The 17,061-nt window shown below is 34.8% G+C and overlaps 5 protein-coding genes across 5 annotated transcripts; all 5 read right to left on the bottom strand.

Moving 5' to 3' along the window:
- PVX_089860 (RAD protein (Pv-fam-e)) lies at window positions 1-830 on the bottom strand (the record flags this gene model as incomplete). The annotated part of the gene is made up of 2 exons (XM_001615013.1): window positions 1-624; window positions 756-830. The coding sequence occupies 2 exons, from the start codon at window positions 828-830 to the stop codon at window positions 1-3; spliced, it is 699 nt and encodes a 232-aa protein (XP_001615063.1).
- A 3,876-nt stretch (window positions 831-4,706) lies between these two features.
- On the bottom strand, window positions 4,707-4,967 carry PVX_089855 (RAD protein (Pv-fam-e); the record flags this gene model as incomplete). The annotated part of the gene is made up of 1 exon (XM_001615012.1): window positions 4,707-4,967. One exon carries the CDS (start codon window positions 4,965-4,967, stop codon window positions 4,707-4,709), a length of 261 nt encoding a protein of 86 aa, XP_001615062.1.
- Window positions 4,968-6,886: 1,919 nt separating this feature from the next.
- Window positions 6,887-7,851, bottom strand: PVX_089852 (RAD protein (Pv-fam-e); the record flags this gene model as incomplete). The annotated part of the gene is made up of 2 exons (XM_001615011.1): window positions 6,887-7,611; window positions 7,799-7,851. The coding sequence occupies 2 exons, from the start codon at window positions 7,849-7,851 to the stop codon at window positions 7,065-7,067; spliced, it is 600 nt and encodes a 199-aa protein (XP_001615061.1). The 3' UTR covers window positions 6,887-7,064.
- Window positions 7,852-9,653: 1,802 nt separating this feature from the next.
- PVX_089850 (RAD protein (Pv-fam-e)) lies at window positions 9,654-11,389 on the bottom strand (the record flags this gene model as incomplete). Its single annotated transcript, XM_001615010.1, has 2 exons — window positions 10,560-11,389; window positions 9,654-10,403 (listed from the first exon to the last, which is right to left on the bottom strand). The coding sequence occupies exons 1-2, from the start codon at window positions 10,653-10,655 to the stop codon at window positions 9,654-9,656; spliced, it is 846 nt and encodes a 281-aa protein (XP_001615060.1). The 5' UTR covers window positions 10,656-11,389.
- A 1,039-nt stretch (window positions 11,390-12,428) lies between these two features.
- PVX_089845 (RAD protein (Pv-fam-e)) lies at window positions 12,429-14,292 on the bottom strand (the record flags this gene model as incomplete). Its single annotated transcript, XM_001615009.1, has 2 exons — window positions 12,429-13,954; window positions 14,206-14,292. The coding sequence occupies 2 exons, from the start codon at window positions 14,290-14,292 to the stop codon at window positions 13,328-13,330; spliced, it is 714 nt and encodes a 237-aa protein (XP_001615059.1). The 3' UTR covers window positions 12,429-13,327.
- Between the last annotated feature and the right edge of the window lie 2,769 nt (window positions 14,293-17,061).

Below are 17,061 nucleotides of genomic sequence, written 5' to 3'. Positions count from 1 at the left end.
TTAGTAAAACGCTGCCTTTCCCTTTCGCGTCCTCTGCAAAAAAATATCACCCCACTTTTTCTCATTCCGCCGTATAGCCTCTTCCCATGACTTAACATATTTATATAAAATCTTCTTAAAGCCAATGTTCATGGCTCTATTTTTTACCATATAAGAATCGCACATCCTTTTGTAGTGGTCATTTATTTCGTTAAACTCTTTCGCAATACTGTCCTTACATTCTCTCCATAGCTTTATTTTATCCCTCTCTTTGATTGCATTTCCTGAAGCTACCTCATTAAGCTTCGCAAATAATTTGTTAATCAATTTGTTGTAGGTGGCGCTGTGTACATTGTTGTAGCCTCTGAGGAGTGTCTCCATGTCACCACTGCTTATGAATAAATTGTACTTCTTAGATGAAATTATTTTTTTTAAAACTTGTATTTCTGTCAATAGGCAGCGGTACTCATCCTGCGTTATACAGCGTACTTTCGTGATTGGTTTATTATCATGTGCGTGATAATCCTGTAGAGTGACTTGCGTAATGTAGTCGTTTTCTAGAAATGAGGGTTCTCCTAGCCCTCTTTGGTAGGCTTCCACTCCCCGTTGTAGCGATGCGCTCCCATTTAGGACACCCGAGTTATGCTGCCAAATATTGAAGAGTTAAATTAAAAAGGGGAAGTTTATTCAAGTGTAAAGAATTACAATGTTAAGAAGCAAAAAAAAAAAACGTGTTTTCTTTTTGCACCAATTGGAAGGAAAGAGCTCATTCATACCGTTAACATAACGTTTGGCAATGTGAAGGAGGAGAACGCAACCACTGGGACAGCCAACTTGTAGAAAATTTTCATTTTGCAAATTTGAGAGAAGGCAGGAGCAGCGCAAAGCTGACGCGATTATTACTTAATTAAAATAGTTTTATATTTTAAAGGCAAAAATAATGCTACCGCTAAAATGTTCAGAAAAAAAATATCCTTTTCGCGCAGAATAGCGAGTGAGCTGGTTGGTTAATTTTTCACAAATAATAATGTTAAAAGGGTCGAACAAATCAGAAGTAAATTCAGTGCAAAACGCCCAACACATAAGGTTAACAAATAGGTACAAATATAAGAAAGGAAAAAAACAATTTCGTGAAGAACAAAAATAATTGCAACTGTCCTTTTGCACGAACGAAATAGGCACCGCAACACTGTAGTCGTTTTACTGGCGCTAACTTATGCCCAATAAAAAAAATTGCGCCCTTTTGTAAAAATAGCCAAAATGTATACGGCTAAAAAATTAACATTAATTGAACTGCATAAAATTGTGCAGAAAAAATCGATACTACTAAGCGGTGGCGATTCAGGAAGGATCATTAAACAGGAATTAGAAGAAAAAAAAAATTAAAAAAATAATAAAATAACTGTTTAGCGCCTTTTTTGAAAAACCGCTAATTCTCACACACCCCACAGAACAGCTATTGCTATGCACATGACCGAACGATCTGAAGGGGAAATTATTTTTGTGCCTCACAATTGGGCTGAAAAACATCTTAAAAATAAAATAGGCACACACAGCTGCACATTTGCCCAGTGGTGTGAAAGCCTTTTTCATTAATTTATTTATGCGTCCTCATATAGGAGTATATACATATGTGCCAATTGTCATTTCTTTGCTCGCTCACTCTTTTACGAGAAGGGATTTCGCCATACCCGCTCTGCCCCCTTCATCTTAGTAGGCACATGTGTAGGTGTTACATACCGCATGTGTATCTGGGTTGTAAAAAATAGGAAGAATGAAGGCACCCCCAACATTATGAGCTGCGTAAATGTACAGTGTTAAGTTTTGTTCCCCCACATGAGAAAGATTTCATGCAAAAGAATAACTTTTCACGTAGGACGGTACGCAATTTACTAACCATAAAGTGCGTAAATAATTTAAAGAACTCAGAAAGGTGCAGTCCTTATGGCAGTGAATAAATTACAAAGCATGGAAAAAGCACACAGGCGTATACACTGTGCATGATGGTATTTGCCGGCTGCCCGCACGAGAAGCGCTCCACTATTTGTCATAACCCTCTTCGTTAAATAAAAGCATTTTTTGAAAAGTTTCACTTGTAACATTACAGCAAAGGCAAATCGGGAAATTGTTCAAATGGTTACACTAAAAAAAGGAAAAAAAAAAAAAAGAAAAAAACTAGCTTGCTCGTAAAAAGATAACACTTCTACGAATTAGAAGATGATTATTTTTACAACTTGCTGCGAAGATTCTTCAGTGGTGAATTCGAACCTGGGTCCTCAACTAATCATCAGAGAAAATTCCATTGCGGAAACGTTCGAATCGGCAAATAAATTGTTGTATGTTTTTTTCTATTATAACGACAAAATTCACATGTATCTTTTCAATAACGTGTATCAAACTTTGTTTTGTTCTTTAAAAATACCCTATTGATATGTTTAAAAAAAAAAAATATATTAGTTGCACCAGGAACGCAAGTATAGTGTACTATCAAAACATGCAGCCCTTTTAACCCCAAAAGGACTCAACACAATGCTTGAAAAAAAAAGAAAAAGTGAAAAGGGCGAAAAGGTATAAAATTCCAGGTGTACCAATTATTCATCTAAAAATTTAATAAAATGATTCATTCGTACGTACGCAAAGGGGGTGTAGGTCATTTATATGATCCACTCTAAGCGTGTGTCCATGCTTTAGACAGTTTTCCTTTTGCGTAATGGGAAAAAAGAATTCCTTTTTTTTTTTTTTCAAAATTTTCTTTTAACAAAATTTCCATCCTTCATGGTAACACGGATGTGTGTCGTACCTGTAAGGTCATCTTAATCACACGCGTTTCGTATCTTTTTAACAAAATTTAAACAACTCATCATATTTTCGTATTCTACAAATTTGACTTCCTTCCCCGTAAGGTATTTTCCACTGGTGTCCCACCGTTCCGCAGTTTTGCATCTTCTCAGCAAAAACGTTACTCCATTTTTTTCACTTTTGTACCTTTCTCCATGGTCCGTAATTCAAAAAATTGGCATAACATATAGTAAACAAATTTTTAGCATATTTCTGCGTTGTGCTGAAGGTAAGCACAAATCTGACTGTAGTAGTGGTTGGCCTGGTTAAGATCCTCATTAATTTTTTCACCATTCTTTTCACCATTTTGCTCACCGTTTTCTTGTGCGCCCTATGGCGCCATTTGTTGAAGAGCCAGAATCAGATCCTGATCGCCAGCATGAGACAATTTTATATTGCATCTGGATAATGGGGCTCACGTTGATGTCCATCCTTTTTTTATTAATTTCTTTACGTCCTCTTCCATATGGCTACCTTAAAATTTAGTAGTATGTTTGTCCTTTTTTTCACCCGTAATTTATCACACCATGCAGCATGGCAATTTTTCCAAGGGAAGGCACCTCGGGTAATGATCTGGGCATGGCGCCCAACTCTCACTGTGGCAAAGCATCCCCATTTGATAAGTAAGTATGCGAAGGGGAGCTGCCAAATTGTATTCATATGCTACGATTGCGCTGTGCTTATAATGACGCCTGTTAGGAATGCATTCCATTTTGTGGAAGTATCCTTAGACATGCGAACGCCAAGTTGTTAAACAAATTGGTAGCTTCTGAGGTGAACCGATAATCAGATTGGGGGATGTTCCTTTTGCTCTCGTTTGGTTCAATTGATTTGCCAGGTTTGAGAGATGACATAAAGGAAAGAATCCCTTTGTATGGCGGGTTCTTCCCCGTATACCTCTTCAAAGGTGCATATTGTGCACACCAAACTGCTTTTTTTTTTTTTTTTTGAAATTTTCTCGTGACATGAGATAAAAAAAAGAGTAAAGGGTGTGGTGCGCCTTGGTAGACCCACGTCATATACATTACAGTTTTGTAGAATTTACTCATCTTTCTACGGAAAGATCAACATGAAGAACAATTGCATGTTTATACTACCAATGCAAATGTACAAAAGGGAAAGCGGAACTCACCTTTTTGCTTAGACGTATGCACACGCATAAAGGGAGTAGTTAAAAAAATGCTACTTTTTTTTTGGAAAACACGAATTTGTTTTCCAAAGTGGAAGAAGAAAAAAAGGTCATAGATATTTTTATTTCCATACATTTTATAACGCCTTAAGGAAAAAAGACATTAAACCATTTAACAAAATGTGCATTTCTCATTTGATAAAAAATAATGAAAACACAAAAAAAAAAAAAAAAGGATTCATTCCTATGAGTAATAAAAGAGCAAGACCCATTTTTATTGTATAATATGGCGGTACCAAATTGCTCCCTCCATTTTTCCTTTAATGCAATTACTCCTTTGAGAAATCAAAAGATAGGTGCTTAATAAACCTCCGACTGTGATGGGATAACCTTCAACCATTGCAATCCTTTGCGTTTTTATTCCTAAAGGATATCACCCCTGCTACGATTAGCTCAACCGTCTGGTTGCTTTTCCGAGTCCTCTTCCTCTAACACAGAAGTGTATGTAGATGTGTACGTAGACGTGTATGCAGACGTGTAAACAACTGCATGCGTATAAATGCCTATCAGTGCAAATTCCATTGGTGTTATCCCCCCAAAGCGGTTAGCCTACTTTCACCACTTTGATTTTATAGCTTTTCATCTTTTCAAGGAACGATTCCGGCTTCACTAATTTATGTTTTTTTAACTTACCGGAAAGAATTTTAGTCCATTTCTCTGCCTTTTCCTCCATCAGTGAATCCCACGAATGACTGCAATTCTATAGGAAGTATTCAAATTCTAGTAGCCATATTATTTTTTCACTCAACAAATTGCGGAAACGTTTTTCCCATTTAGTTTCATTTTCCTTTAAATCTTTTAAAATTAATGGGTAAGCATTATCTAAAATTTTTTGTTGTCTCTTTTGGTCCATTCCTTCATTTGTTGCTGCCTCCTTAAAAGAATCCCATAACGATTTTATAAATTTGCGGTACTTCCTTTTCTGATCCTCATTGTAATAAAAATATTCAAGGGATGCCATTTTTTTATTTTGAAAAAGTACCCCCCCGGATTTAGTTAGATATATCTTAGGCGAGCTTTTATCATTTGTAGAACCATCATCCACATTACATGCACATGAATCTTTTTTTACAGATTCTGGGGGATACGCAACAGGTTCCTCCTTACAACCGATGCTTCCTAAAACGAATTCTTTTACCTTTTTTGCAACTTGGCTAATATTTTGAGATTTCTCAGCTCCTTTATCGCTCAGTTTGTTGAGCGATTTTGCCGCGGCGGTGTTCCCCCCATTCGAGTTACAAGAGGTGTCCTAAAAAAATGGTTCAGAAATTTGTGCGGCGATGTATAAATTATTTGTTTATACCACTTGGTGGTATTATTAAAAATATGGAAGGTAAACAAAATGATGGGGGGGAAAAAAAATGAAAGATCTAAAAAAAGGGGGTTAAACAGTGTACATTTCTTACCTATAACGCAGCAAGGATATAAAAAAACAGGAAAATATAAAATCGTGGAAAAACGATTTTTTTCGAATTAAGATACTTCGACATTTTTCCTTTTATTATTATAGAATTAATATATAGGGTTATAACCGCATTTTCTCATTTTTAACTATCAAAAAGGGGATTGCATTATGTAAAAAGCGCCTCACTAAATGCAACAGTTGTTACTTTTTCGTATCCCCCAGGATGAGAAATTTTGCAATCTCGGCAATGTATTCTAAGATAGCAGAAGTGCATAAGTAAAATGTTAATATTAAAAAGGATGAAATGAAACACAAATTGGAGAAAATAAAGCCGAACTGGGGGGATACAGAACCCAGATGGGAGAAAATAGAGCCTATCTGGGAGAAAATAAAAACGAAAAGTAGAGAATATAAAAAGTAGATAAAATACAAACAGAAAAAACGTATAGCCTTTGCGATAGAAAAAAAAAAATAAAATAACCACGTCATAATATGCACAAAAAATCAGCTTTAATTAACCGATCTAGTTGCACAACTTATAGAACAATACAAAAAAGGTGTTCACATGTAGGTACCCAAAATATAAAGGCACCGTTAAAAAAAAAAAAAAACAATCTACCCAATCTACACTTTATGGATAAGAACGACACAAAAAAGAATAAAAAAGAAGCACAATAAAAGGATTTAATTTTACATTATAATGTTTTAAAACGAAAAGCATCCCCCTTACCAACTATCACGCTTGCATTTCCCATTCATGTTGAACGGTCAAAAAGCAGAGGCCCTTAGAGTGCTTCAAGAAACGGATAAAATAACCCTTTCAAAAGCAAAGAATTTCATAATGCCCTGCGGGAACACTAATGCGTACATTTTACATTCCCATTTTATTGCAAAAATATTTCCTATAATTGGTTTTACTCTATTTATGTGCACATAAAAAGAATAATCAAGAAAAAAATATATATAATGCCAAAACATTTCCTTAAACATATGTTAACGCTACATTGGTTGTTTTCATAATTAATAGAAAAAAAATTGAAGACCCAAAAAAAAAGATAAATAAACCCCCGCATTAAAGGGATAATATATGCATGCCATATCCGCAGCAGATAAATAAAATAAATTTACTCTTTTTTTTCTTTTAAAGGTGCAATGCAATGCGAAAGGATGGGATAAGAGCAAAAATCGTGGAAGCTCTCCCCCCCCGTGTATTATGTAATACCAGAATTGTAAAACAAAAGTGGGGCAAACAACAGCCATGGTATATTTATACATATATATTTATATATATTTTTATATTTACATTTTTATGAACAGCGTAGACTGTACGTGTTGCGCAGAAAAATCAATAAAAATAAAAAAAATAAGAAAACGAAAAAATCCTACGAAGAACAAAAAAAAGAATACAACGTTTTTTAGCTATCCAATATATGTTATCCAAATGGTCTCCACATTTTTCCTTATAAAATAGCCACACTTTTAAAAAAAAAAATGACTCGCTTTTAATGAATCAGTTCATTTGTTAATAATAGCAATAATCCGCTTACCACATTTCCGCTAATTACAATAGGAGGTAATACGAATAACGTTTTTAACTCTAAAAGGTTTTTGTTCATCCTCATTAGCGTAATTATTTGCCTCTTCCTCTTTGGCCTATTGCAAGCAACGTGGGTTGTATATTGCACGCATATGATTTGTTAGAATCCTATGTATTATATATATATATATATCAATGTTTATTTTATCTGCTAACTTTTTGAGTTTATTCTTTTTTCTGTTTTTATCCTTTTGATTTTCCTCCGTACTTGGATCTCCTTTTTTTTTTTCCATGTTATATTTTCTTAGCTTGTCTGTAAGAATTTCAATCCATTTTTTTTCATTTCTTGCTATCAATTCATCCCATGAATCATTGCATTCTTGTAAAAATCTTTCAAATTGAATGAGCCATATTATTTTTCTCTTTAACAATAAAAGAATACGTGTTTTCCAGTACCCTTCATGTACCACTGCATCCTGTTTAATGGAAGGATAACAACTGTTAAATATTTTCGTTCGATCTTCATCACTCATTCCTTCCTCTGTTGCTGCAACTTGAAAGGCCTCCGATAATGCTTTTACTAATTCATTGTATTTCTCTTTCTGATCTTCAATGTAACGATAAAATTCAACGCAGGCTTTTTTTTTGTTTGTAAATATGGCACTTCCGGTTGAAGTCAAATATATATTTGGAGGAGAACAAACATGTTTGGGACTAGCCTTTGCCTCACTTTTAAATGCGTCCTTTTTTCCAGGTTTAGGGGGGTACTTAACAGGTTCGTCATCGCCAAGGATGTTGCCAAAAAAAAAGCTTTTCACTTTTTTTGAAAACTCTGCAAGGTTTCTACAACCATTTCTTCTGCTTTTTAATGGACATTCTGGGGAATTGAAACTTTTCCCCCATTTTGTGCTAAAGGGGGTATCCTACAAGGGGTCATAAAGTTATACGTGATGTATGTACATGTATACTCAGCAACATTTTTTTTTTTATTCATTTTTGGAATTTTCATCATAGGACAATCATTCAAAAAAATGGAGAAAGAAATAAAAAGACATTTTCAATTTTTTTTTTCTTGTATATGCTGATGCGCTTCTTACTGGTGGCAGGACATAAACAACAAACAGCAGCAGCCAAATTAGAAATGGGGAGCAAAGCCGTCTTTTAGGGCTACTGACTTGTGCCATTTTTTGTTTTACTACCATCAAATGAATGGCTCATAATAGTCTTTATGAGCTTATAATTATTGAAAAAGTGATTCAACGAAATAGTGAAAAAAAATTTCCTTTTTCTGAAAATTGAGATAATTAAATTTTGGAGACTTCTACGAAGAAGGAACTTATGCAGTCCCAACTAGGTTTACAAAACGAAGAAAAAAAAAGCGCAACATAATAATTTATTGCTAATCCATTTTGTATGCGTAAAATAGAAAAGTTTATTTGTGCAACTGTAGTGTTACTCTATCGAGTGGCCCAGGCGATTAAGCAGAAAAAAAGGGGGTTAAAAAGGGAAAGGTTTAAGGGGAAAGAATAAAGCGCGAACGAATAATACAACGAAATACGAATCATTTAACATAACAGAATATACAAAACAGTGAAATATAAAAACAAAGAAAGACCAGAGGACTGAAGAATGGGCCAAAGAGTTGCAACTTTTGCCTTACAAATGAAGCCACAGAACTGCAAAAAAGCGTTTACAGCATTTCACGAAAAAAATAAACGCACCATTTAATAAATTAAAACAAACTGCGCATTCTTCATTAACAAAAGTGACACAAAAGCGTAATAATTGATAGAATTATTCTAAGTGTAAAAAAAGAAGAAAAAAAAAAAAAAAATTTCAAATATATTATAATGTTAAAAAACGAAATTTATTTGCTCATCCAATCTATCAGCAAGCTCGATCTACAGTAAAGCGCTAAAAACGAGGGAGTCCAAAGTTGCCCCAACTAGCTAAAATAAATTTTGCGTTCTTAAAGGAATTGACTACAAAAAAATATGACCCCCGTGTTGGGTTTGCTTCTTCCATTTGGCCCTATGCCATATAGCAATATAGTAAACTACATTGTTATATGCTTTGCTTTGCTGTGCTTTTATTTTATTTTTGACTTATAAACTTGAAAAATCCAGCAAAAGGTAAAGTGTAAACACTCCCTTATATATATCTTAACAACATTTTGGCTGTTTGATAGCTTATAAGAGAAATTTGAAGATAAAAAAAAAAAAAAAAAAAAGTTAAACGCGCATCCGTACCATATAGATATATGGCATAAAGTAAGAGGGTGAATAAATAAAAATATGCACTTTTTTTTTTCTTTTAAAAAGGCAGTTTTGCTTCGAATGAAATTTCACCAAATGAGACATACCAAGGCTGCCATGCAAATAACAAGCTTTGAAGCTTTTATTTTTTCATATAGCCAGCCTTATACCAAAATTGTTAAAGAAAAGTGGAGCAAATAAAATAAGTGCATATTTGCGAAGTGTACTATATGTATGTCACAAACAAATTTACAATAACAACTAAAAAAAAAATAAAAAAAAAAAATACAACATTTTTTAGTTGTTTAATGAGATAGCCAAATTGACTCCCCGTTTTTAACTCTAAAAAATTTCTGTTCATCCTCATTAGCGTAATTATTTTCCTCTTCCTCTTTGGTTTATTGCAAGCAACGTGGTTTGTATATTGCACGGAAATGAATTGTTAGAATCCTATGTATTATATATATCAATGCTTATTTTATCTAGAAACCTTTTGAGTTTATCCATTTTTCCGTATATCTCATATTCATTTTCCTCTGTACTTGGCTTTTCTTTTTTTTTTTCCCCCATGTTATATTTTCTTAGCTTATCTGTTAGAATTTCAATCCACTTTTTTTCATTTTTCTTTATCAATTTATTCCATGAATTATTGCATTCCCGTAAAAGACTTTCAAATTGAAGGAGCCATATTACTCTTCTCTTTAACAATAAAAGAAAACGTTTTTCCCAATACTCTTCCAGCGTCGATGAATCCTTTGAAATTAAAGGATAGACAGAGCTTAATAAATTCATTCTCTCATGATCACTTAATCCTATTCTTTTTGCTTCTTCATGGAATGCCTCCCATAATGCTTCTACAAATTCATTGTATTTCTTTTTCTGGTTTTCATTGAAATAGTAATATTCAATGGCGGCTTTTTTTTTGTTTGTAAATATGACACTTCCAGTTGGAGTAAAATATATCTTTGGGGCTAAACGAGCTTCAATGGAATAATTCTTTACTTTTTTTTTAAATACATCCTTTTTTCGAGGTTCAGGGGGATACTTTACAGGTTCGTCATCGTAAAGGATGTTGCCAAAAAAAAATTTTTTTACTTTTTCTAAAGCCTCTGCAAGGTTTCTACCACCAATGTTTTTTTTACTTATATGGAACCTTGTAGCCGTGATTTGATTTCCCCACTTGGAACTATAAGCAGTGTTCTAAAAAAAAAAGGGCCATGAGATTAATCAGGGACATGAATTATATAAAAGGTCTACATATTTAAAATATTGCTCAGATTTACTTTTTCTTAATACGTTCAAAAAAATGGGAAAACAAAATACTCGCGATATCTTTTTAATGCTTTAAGTGCTTACTTCTGTTAGGGATAGCGGGATATGAACGACAAAAAACAACAGCAAAAAGAAGAAACCTGAAAAAACTCTATTTGCATAATTGCAATGCTGTAACATGTTTAATCTTGTTATTATTGGGTGATCTGCAAAATCGCGAATATTATTTTCTTTTCAAATTTTTAAATTATAAAAAAAAGTGACCTAATTATGTTAAATTTGTTTTGTTAAAAAATGCGCCCAATATTATTTTTTTTTTTTTTTTTTTTTTTTGCACGCTCCAGAAAAAAGAGGGTATATATTTCGACACTTCTTATATAGCGAAAAATAAAAAGGAAAAAATGATTAGCTTGCTCATTCTGTAGGACAAACGGAAATGCACATAATAAGGCACTTTAGCAGTATAATATATGCTGCTCTAAAAAATGGCACAGGGGGGGGGTTTGTAACTAAAAATAAATCCTTCAAAAATGGAAGGCCTTAAAGCGGCAAATTCTAAAGCGCAAAGAAAAATATAACTCGAACAAATAACACAACAATGCAAGGAAGCGAAAAAACGAAAAGAAAGCTTCAATATTAATAAAAGCTATAAAAACTTTCCTGTAGAACCACCGCAAAAGGTTAATCGGTAAAATTAACAATACAAAACCACGTCAGAGGAATATGGTTATCTCCAAATTAAACGAATTGGCTAACTTATGAACCATAAAAATATTGCATACAAACATATGTAGGAAAAATGAAGTGCAAACAAAACGATTAAATTAACATTAACTTTGTTGTTTATATTAATTAAAGCATCTTCCAAAATGTAATTTTTAATTGTTATTTTAAATATGAAAATAAATAATTCCAAAAAAAATAGAAAAAAAAAAAAAAAAAAATTTACAATACAACACTGTGAAAGCCAAAGTGTTTTTTCTGAACCGAGGACTTAATTCTCGTCATCCCATTCACTTCGAGCAGCCACCAGTGGGTAATACAAGATCCCCAAACGAGCTTGTAACAATTTTTCCATCGCCGAAAAAGCCTAAGTGCCATAAAAAAATATTTTATTTCATGGATCACGTTGTACTTATAAAGTTAAACAGTAAAATATTTCTTCCTTTGTTGTTGTAACAGAGGCAATTTTTTTTTTTTTTTTTTTACTTTTATTTGTTTTATGCTGTTTTTTTTGTTTTTTTTTATTTTCATCTGCTTTTATTTGTGGCATATAGGCTGTTAAAATCAAACGAAAAGGAATGCTTAAACGATTACATAAGCATATCCTAGTGGCGTTCTCAATTTAGGCCGTACAGTATAAAAAAAAATTGCAATAAATAATATTACTGCAACATATGAAGTCTTTCTTTGTTTCCCCGTAAAGGTGGATATTCAAATTGTTTACGAATGAGCGTAAAATAAAACGTAGGGAAACCCACCCCCACTAGGGGGTGAGTTCCTCCTGTATGATCTACGAAAGCCTTATCGGTCAGAGCACACTCTCCTTTTTTGTGTAGTAAATATATATGCCACAGTTTGATGAGCATACTTGTGGCTATGTAAGTTGAGAAATCCCCCCTGATTGTAGCTATAAGATGGCTTCTAAATGATGCAGTAATGGTATCTTCTTTTTTTTTCTTTTTTTCAATTTGTTATGAACACTTGTGTGGTTTGCTCAGTGAGGGGGTTGACACTCTCAGTTTATTTGTAATTATATGCAGATTTCTATTCGCATTTTTTTTTTTTTTTTATAAGTTTATTTTGTAATTTCGTTTATGTATTTATTAAAATGCGCGTTTATAAACTCTCTTTTTTTTTCAATAACGTCTCGAAGACATCTTAAGAGAAAATGCTCTCTTGCTAAACTCGCCCGAAAAACTGCTGCACCAAGTGAGGGGAAGTTTTTTCTTTATTCTTCACCTGACAGAATTGATTATCAGTTTGGGAGGAGGCATAATATTAGGGAATTCCTTTACTTAGCAGCCTCTTCTCCGGACAACGCCTCAAAGGCTGACGCGCACATGTAGATGCGCATTCACGAAGTGGGGGAAAGGCGCATACTGCTATTTTCCCATTTCCAATGTGCATATCATCTTTTGCGTAGAAGTGACGAATTTCACTCCAACGTGGTTTCTCTTTCGCTTTTCAAAAATGTTTACAAACGTGTTAAATAAGATGGTTGGCAAGAATGGGATGCCCCCTGTTTGTAGCATCTTTGAAGGGGTTACATAAACAATAGTGGGCAGTGAAATAAGCGAACGGACGGGGGGGTAACTCCAAAACGACTAGTCGATTGGAAAAATGACTCAAAGACGAATAGGCACATGCACAAACAGGCGAAGTAGGAACAAACTGCAGAAAGGAAGCTACAGATGCAGATACAGGTGCAGATACAGATGCAGATACAGGTGCAGATGCAGATGCAGATGCAGTGCCTTTTCTGCGTCGCTACCTAAGACTAATTTGTAAAAGAAAAAAGTAACAACATTGAACGAAAGCGGCGAAGAAGCCACTTCTTGCAATGCAGCAATGGATATATGTTTTTTTTAATTATACCATTTGGATTGCCAAGAAGACGCAAACTCCATTTCAGTTAACGCTTAATTCAGGATAACCACAAAAATAAAGCAAAAAAACAAAGCAAAAAAACAAAACAAAACAAACAAAGCAAAACAAGCAAAGAAAAACAAACAAAACAAAAACAAAACAAAGCAAAAAAACAAAACAAAAAAGTCGAATGCTGCTCCTTCCTCGTGCTCTAAACGTAGGAACTACTGCGAGACCATCCTTTTAAACTATTTCTCCCCCTTTTACCACCTTGGGTAACTCTCTACATTGTCCCTTAGAATTTTAGACCATTTCACTTCAAAACGTTTTAAAGTCTCCTTCCACGATCTGCTGTAATTACCCAAGAATTTAAAAAAATTTATGTTCATCACCTTCCCTTTAGATAAAAATATTTCAAATTGCTCTAAAAAAAATTCGTCTTTTGCTATTAAGCTATCAGTTATTTCATCATCACACTTTTTCCAAAACATCAGTTGATCATCATGTGGAATTCCTCTTCGCATTGCTAATGTGGCAAAGTCTTTCCACAGTAGGTCCATCGTGTCATTATACAATTTCTTCAAATAATTGTTATAGTGAAAGAACACCAGCCTTGTTTTTTTTTTACTTACAAACAAACTAAGGGAATCTAGTAAACTATTCATTTCTTCTCTTGTTAATACTTTGTTACTCAATTGCATATCATCCATCGTCGATAGAAAGTCTTCATATTTCTTTGTGTAAAAAACGTGATTATTATTTTCGTAGTACGCTTGATTTGCTTGTGCAGAGGCACTGTCGTAGTAGTACGAGGCTGCAGAAAGGCTTCTGGGGCAGCAGCTCATCTGCAACTCCTCCAGCGTTTGGCCTTCATATTTGCAATTACGCACCTGTGAAAGTGGTGAAGCCGGCATGCGCATAAATATATTCATGTGTGTGTATGTATGTATGTATGTATGTACGTATATATATGTATATATGTATATGTATACGTATGTGTGCACCCTCGCGATGCAGTTAGGACCTGACAACGCCGGCTCGCCCTGCCTTTTACTATCACCGCTGTCAGGCGGACGAGCCACCTTGGGCGGTGAAAAAGGAGAGCCTATCACACAATTATTAAATAAACATGTTCCCTTACCGATAAAATTCCGATCCACAGAAGAAACAACGCAGTGGTGAAGCCCCCCCGTATGAGAATTCTTTGCCAAGTGTGCGTCCTCGCCATGTTCACTTGATGAGCAGAGAGGTGTGTTGAAACTTTTTAATAAGCACCTTTCACCAGCACGGCGTTACTAACACAGCGTTACAAACACAGCGTTACAAACACAGCGTTACAAACTTGTATATTCGAGGACAATTTATTTGGTATTGAAAAATCCGCCTTTCTCGCAAAACGAAAAAAAAAAAAAAAAAAAAAAAAACGCATAACGAAGAATGCCTAACGCGGAATTGCAGAAAAGAGGGTAAATTTGAGAAAACTAAAATATGTTTAAATCTATAAGCGAACAAAGTATGCAAAAGAAAGTGAACAAAAAAAAAAAATCTAATTGACGAAAAAAAAGAGCGAAACAGCGGTTATATCTGTGCAGGCGCAAAAATAGCTGCTCCCAACCTGCAAGCAACGAATTTATGCAACCAAAAAACTATTTTGTAAAGAATCTTAACCTGTGCCACATATATGTTAGCAAAAAAAAAAAAAAAAGTAGCACCAAATGGATGAAATGTCAAATTAGTAAAAATCTCTAAGTCAGCAAAATTAAATATGTTCAAAAGAGAGGAAGAAAAAAAAATAAACAAATTCACCCCCTTAACCATTTGAACAGGTGTTACAACTTGTATCGGCCTATCAGATTACGCTAGCGCTTCACGGATGACCCCCACCTGCTTCGTTCCTCCTGCTTTGGTACAATAACCATTCTGCCCCTTTTTCTGGCATGAAGGCAGGTCCGGCCCCCACATTTGTTGCTAAAATGAGTTACCAATATACACGCGCCAGCATGGGTATACCGTATATGTATATATGTATGTATATATATATATATATATACATTTACCAGTTTGTAGGCACCTACATTGGTCCCTTATTCACCCCCGGTGACTGCTAGCATTCTTCCTAATGACCACCTAGCACCACGATCTTTATCTGAAGGGTGAAAACAATTCAGCAGCCGCGAGTTGCATTTTTTTTTTAACCGCTTCGTCACCTTTCGGTTGCGCTCTTGACGTGTCGCGGGTTCTTGGTTGGTCACCTGCCCACCGACTCGTAGGTTGGGGACCACCCCCTTTGCTTACCACGAAAGGGGTTAATTTTGCATGTATCATTTATGAAGATGTCACAAAATATAAGCTTAAATTTAATTTTATATGTTCATTTTCGTTTTGAGAAATCGCAGAAATATTGGAGTCAATTTTTCTGAAAGAATAAGTTGCATTTTGCCCTTTAAATTCGCTCGAAAAATGAGCGCGAAACGTACAACGTTAGTGGTAGGAGGATAGAACTGCCAAATGTGGTAAGCAAAAAATGTGACTGCTGCCCAGCGGGGGGTGCAAAAAAGGGGAAGAAAAAAATATATACCTATGTAAGCACATACCTATTTATATTATTTGTATGAATGAAAATGCAGCTTCCCCCCCCGCTGTGCACATTTGCGGCTGACTCGGAGTAATACCAAATGAGCTACCCTTTTTTTATACCACGATGTACATTTTGGGGTGTTGTATTTGCTCCCTTTTTAAGGTGAACGTTGGAGGTTTTAAAATTGGGTCAGCATGAAAGCATATTGGCCTATGGTTAAGTGCCCCACTTTTACCACATCTCAATTTTTTCGAATGTTATTAAATGTTTGACGTTACTCATGGGTAGGTAAATCTGAGCAGCTTATGGGTTCGGCTCGCCATTTTGCTGCTCCATTAAAGGAGGCGCGAAGTGGGCTCAACTTCTCTCCCTGATTTAACCCCCCTGAGCGAGGGCCAATTGAGCGAAAGGTGCATAATGTGGGGCCCAAGAAAAGGGGGCGCAAATACGTGGTACTTTTATATTTTTGCAGATATTTTTATATATAAAAATATATTGCTTTCTTTTTTACCCTTAACAAGGAACCGCAACGTCATGCATAACAATCTTTGAGCAGTTAGAGAAGGGTGTGATTTAGCCCCAATTCGTTAGCATCACCGGGGATGAGGTGATATACGCATTTAGAGATTTTACCATTCTGCTTAAGCTGCGATTTGTAGCGTGTGTATAGGGCACATGTAGCTATTGTAATTTGAAAAACCCTCCCCATGGATGGTCTCACCTTCTAAAACTTCCAAAGTGTTTCCTTCAAAAGTTAGGGAAACACTATCGATGGAACGGTTATAAAGTAACATCAATTTGGACTTAAAAATGTTTCACGTTAGAATGGTGGTCTCTAAAGTTACACAATTCGAAAATTTTAAACGACAACAAAAGTAAAGGCAGGGGAGCATCTCTCACCTACGTTCGTACATACGGCTGGATATATATGTATATGTATATATGTATATATGTACATATGTGTATGTGTGTATATCTATATGCATATAATATATGCATATATACGGTTATATATATGATGTGCCCGCTCACGAGGCGTGTTAAGCGCGCCCCCACTGTGCACACGCACGCATGAACTACTTTGTAGGTATCCCTCACCTCACACTGTCGTAAAAATCGAAATTCGCCTATTTTGATGATGAAAAATTGTCATTTTCATCAGGCTGAATTTCGGGAAACTTGCACTGAACGGATGGTGCAAGAAAAGCGCAGATAGGGGCTTTACGCTTTTCCATTCTTTGATGGAAAAATAACAAAAAAAATATAGGAGCAAATGTGACAAGAAGTACATAGTTATACAAATTATTACTTGTGCACATGGCACAAAATTTAACAAATAAAATAAAACAATTCAAACAATAATTTACAAAAATGCAATCGTATTTTTTTTTTTTTTCATTTTCGTAATTTTTGGAACCA

Source organism: Plasmodium vivax, chromosome 5 (genome assembly GCF_000002415.2).
Source record: "Plasmodium vivax chromosome 5, whole genome shotgun sequence".
NCBI classification, from domain to species: Eukaryota; Apicomplexa; class Aconoidasida; order Haemosporida; family Plasmodiidae; genus Plasmodium; species Plasmodium vivax.
The sequence above is the reverse complement of the archived record's forward strand: the minus strand, read 5'-3'. Positions and strand labels throughout refer to the sequence as shown.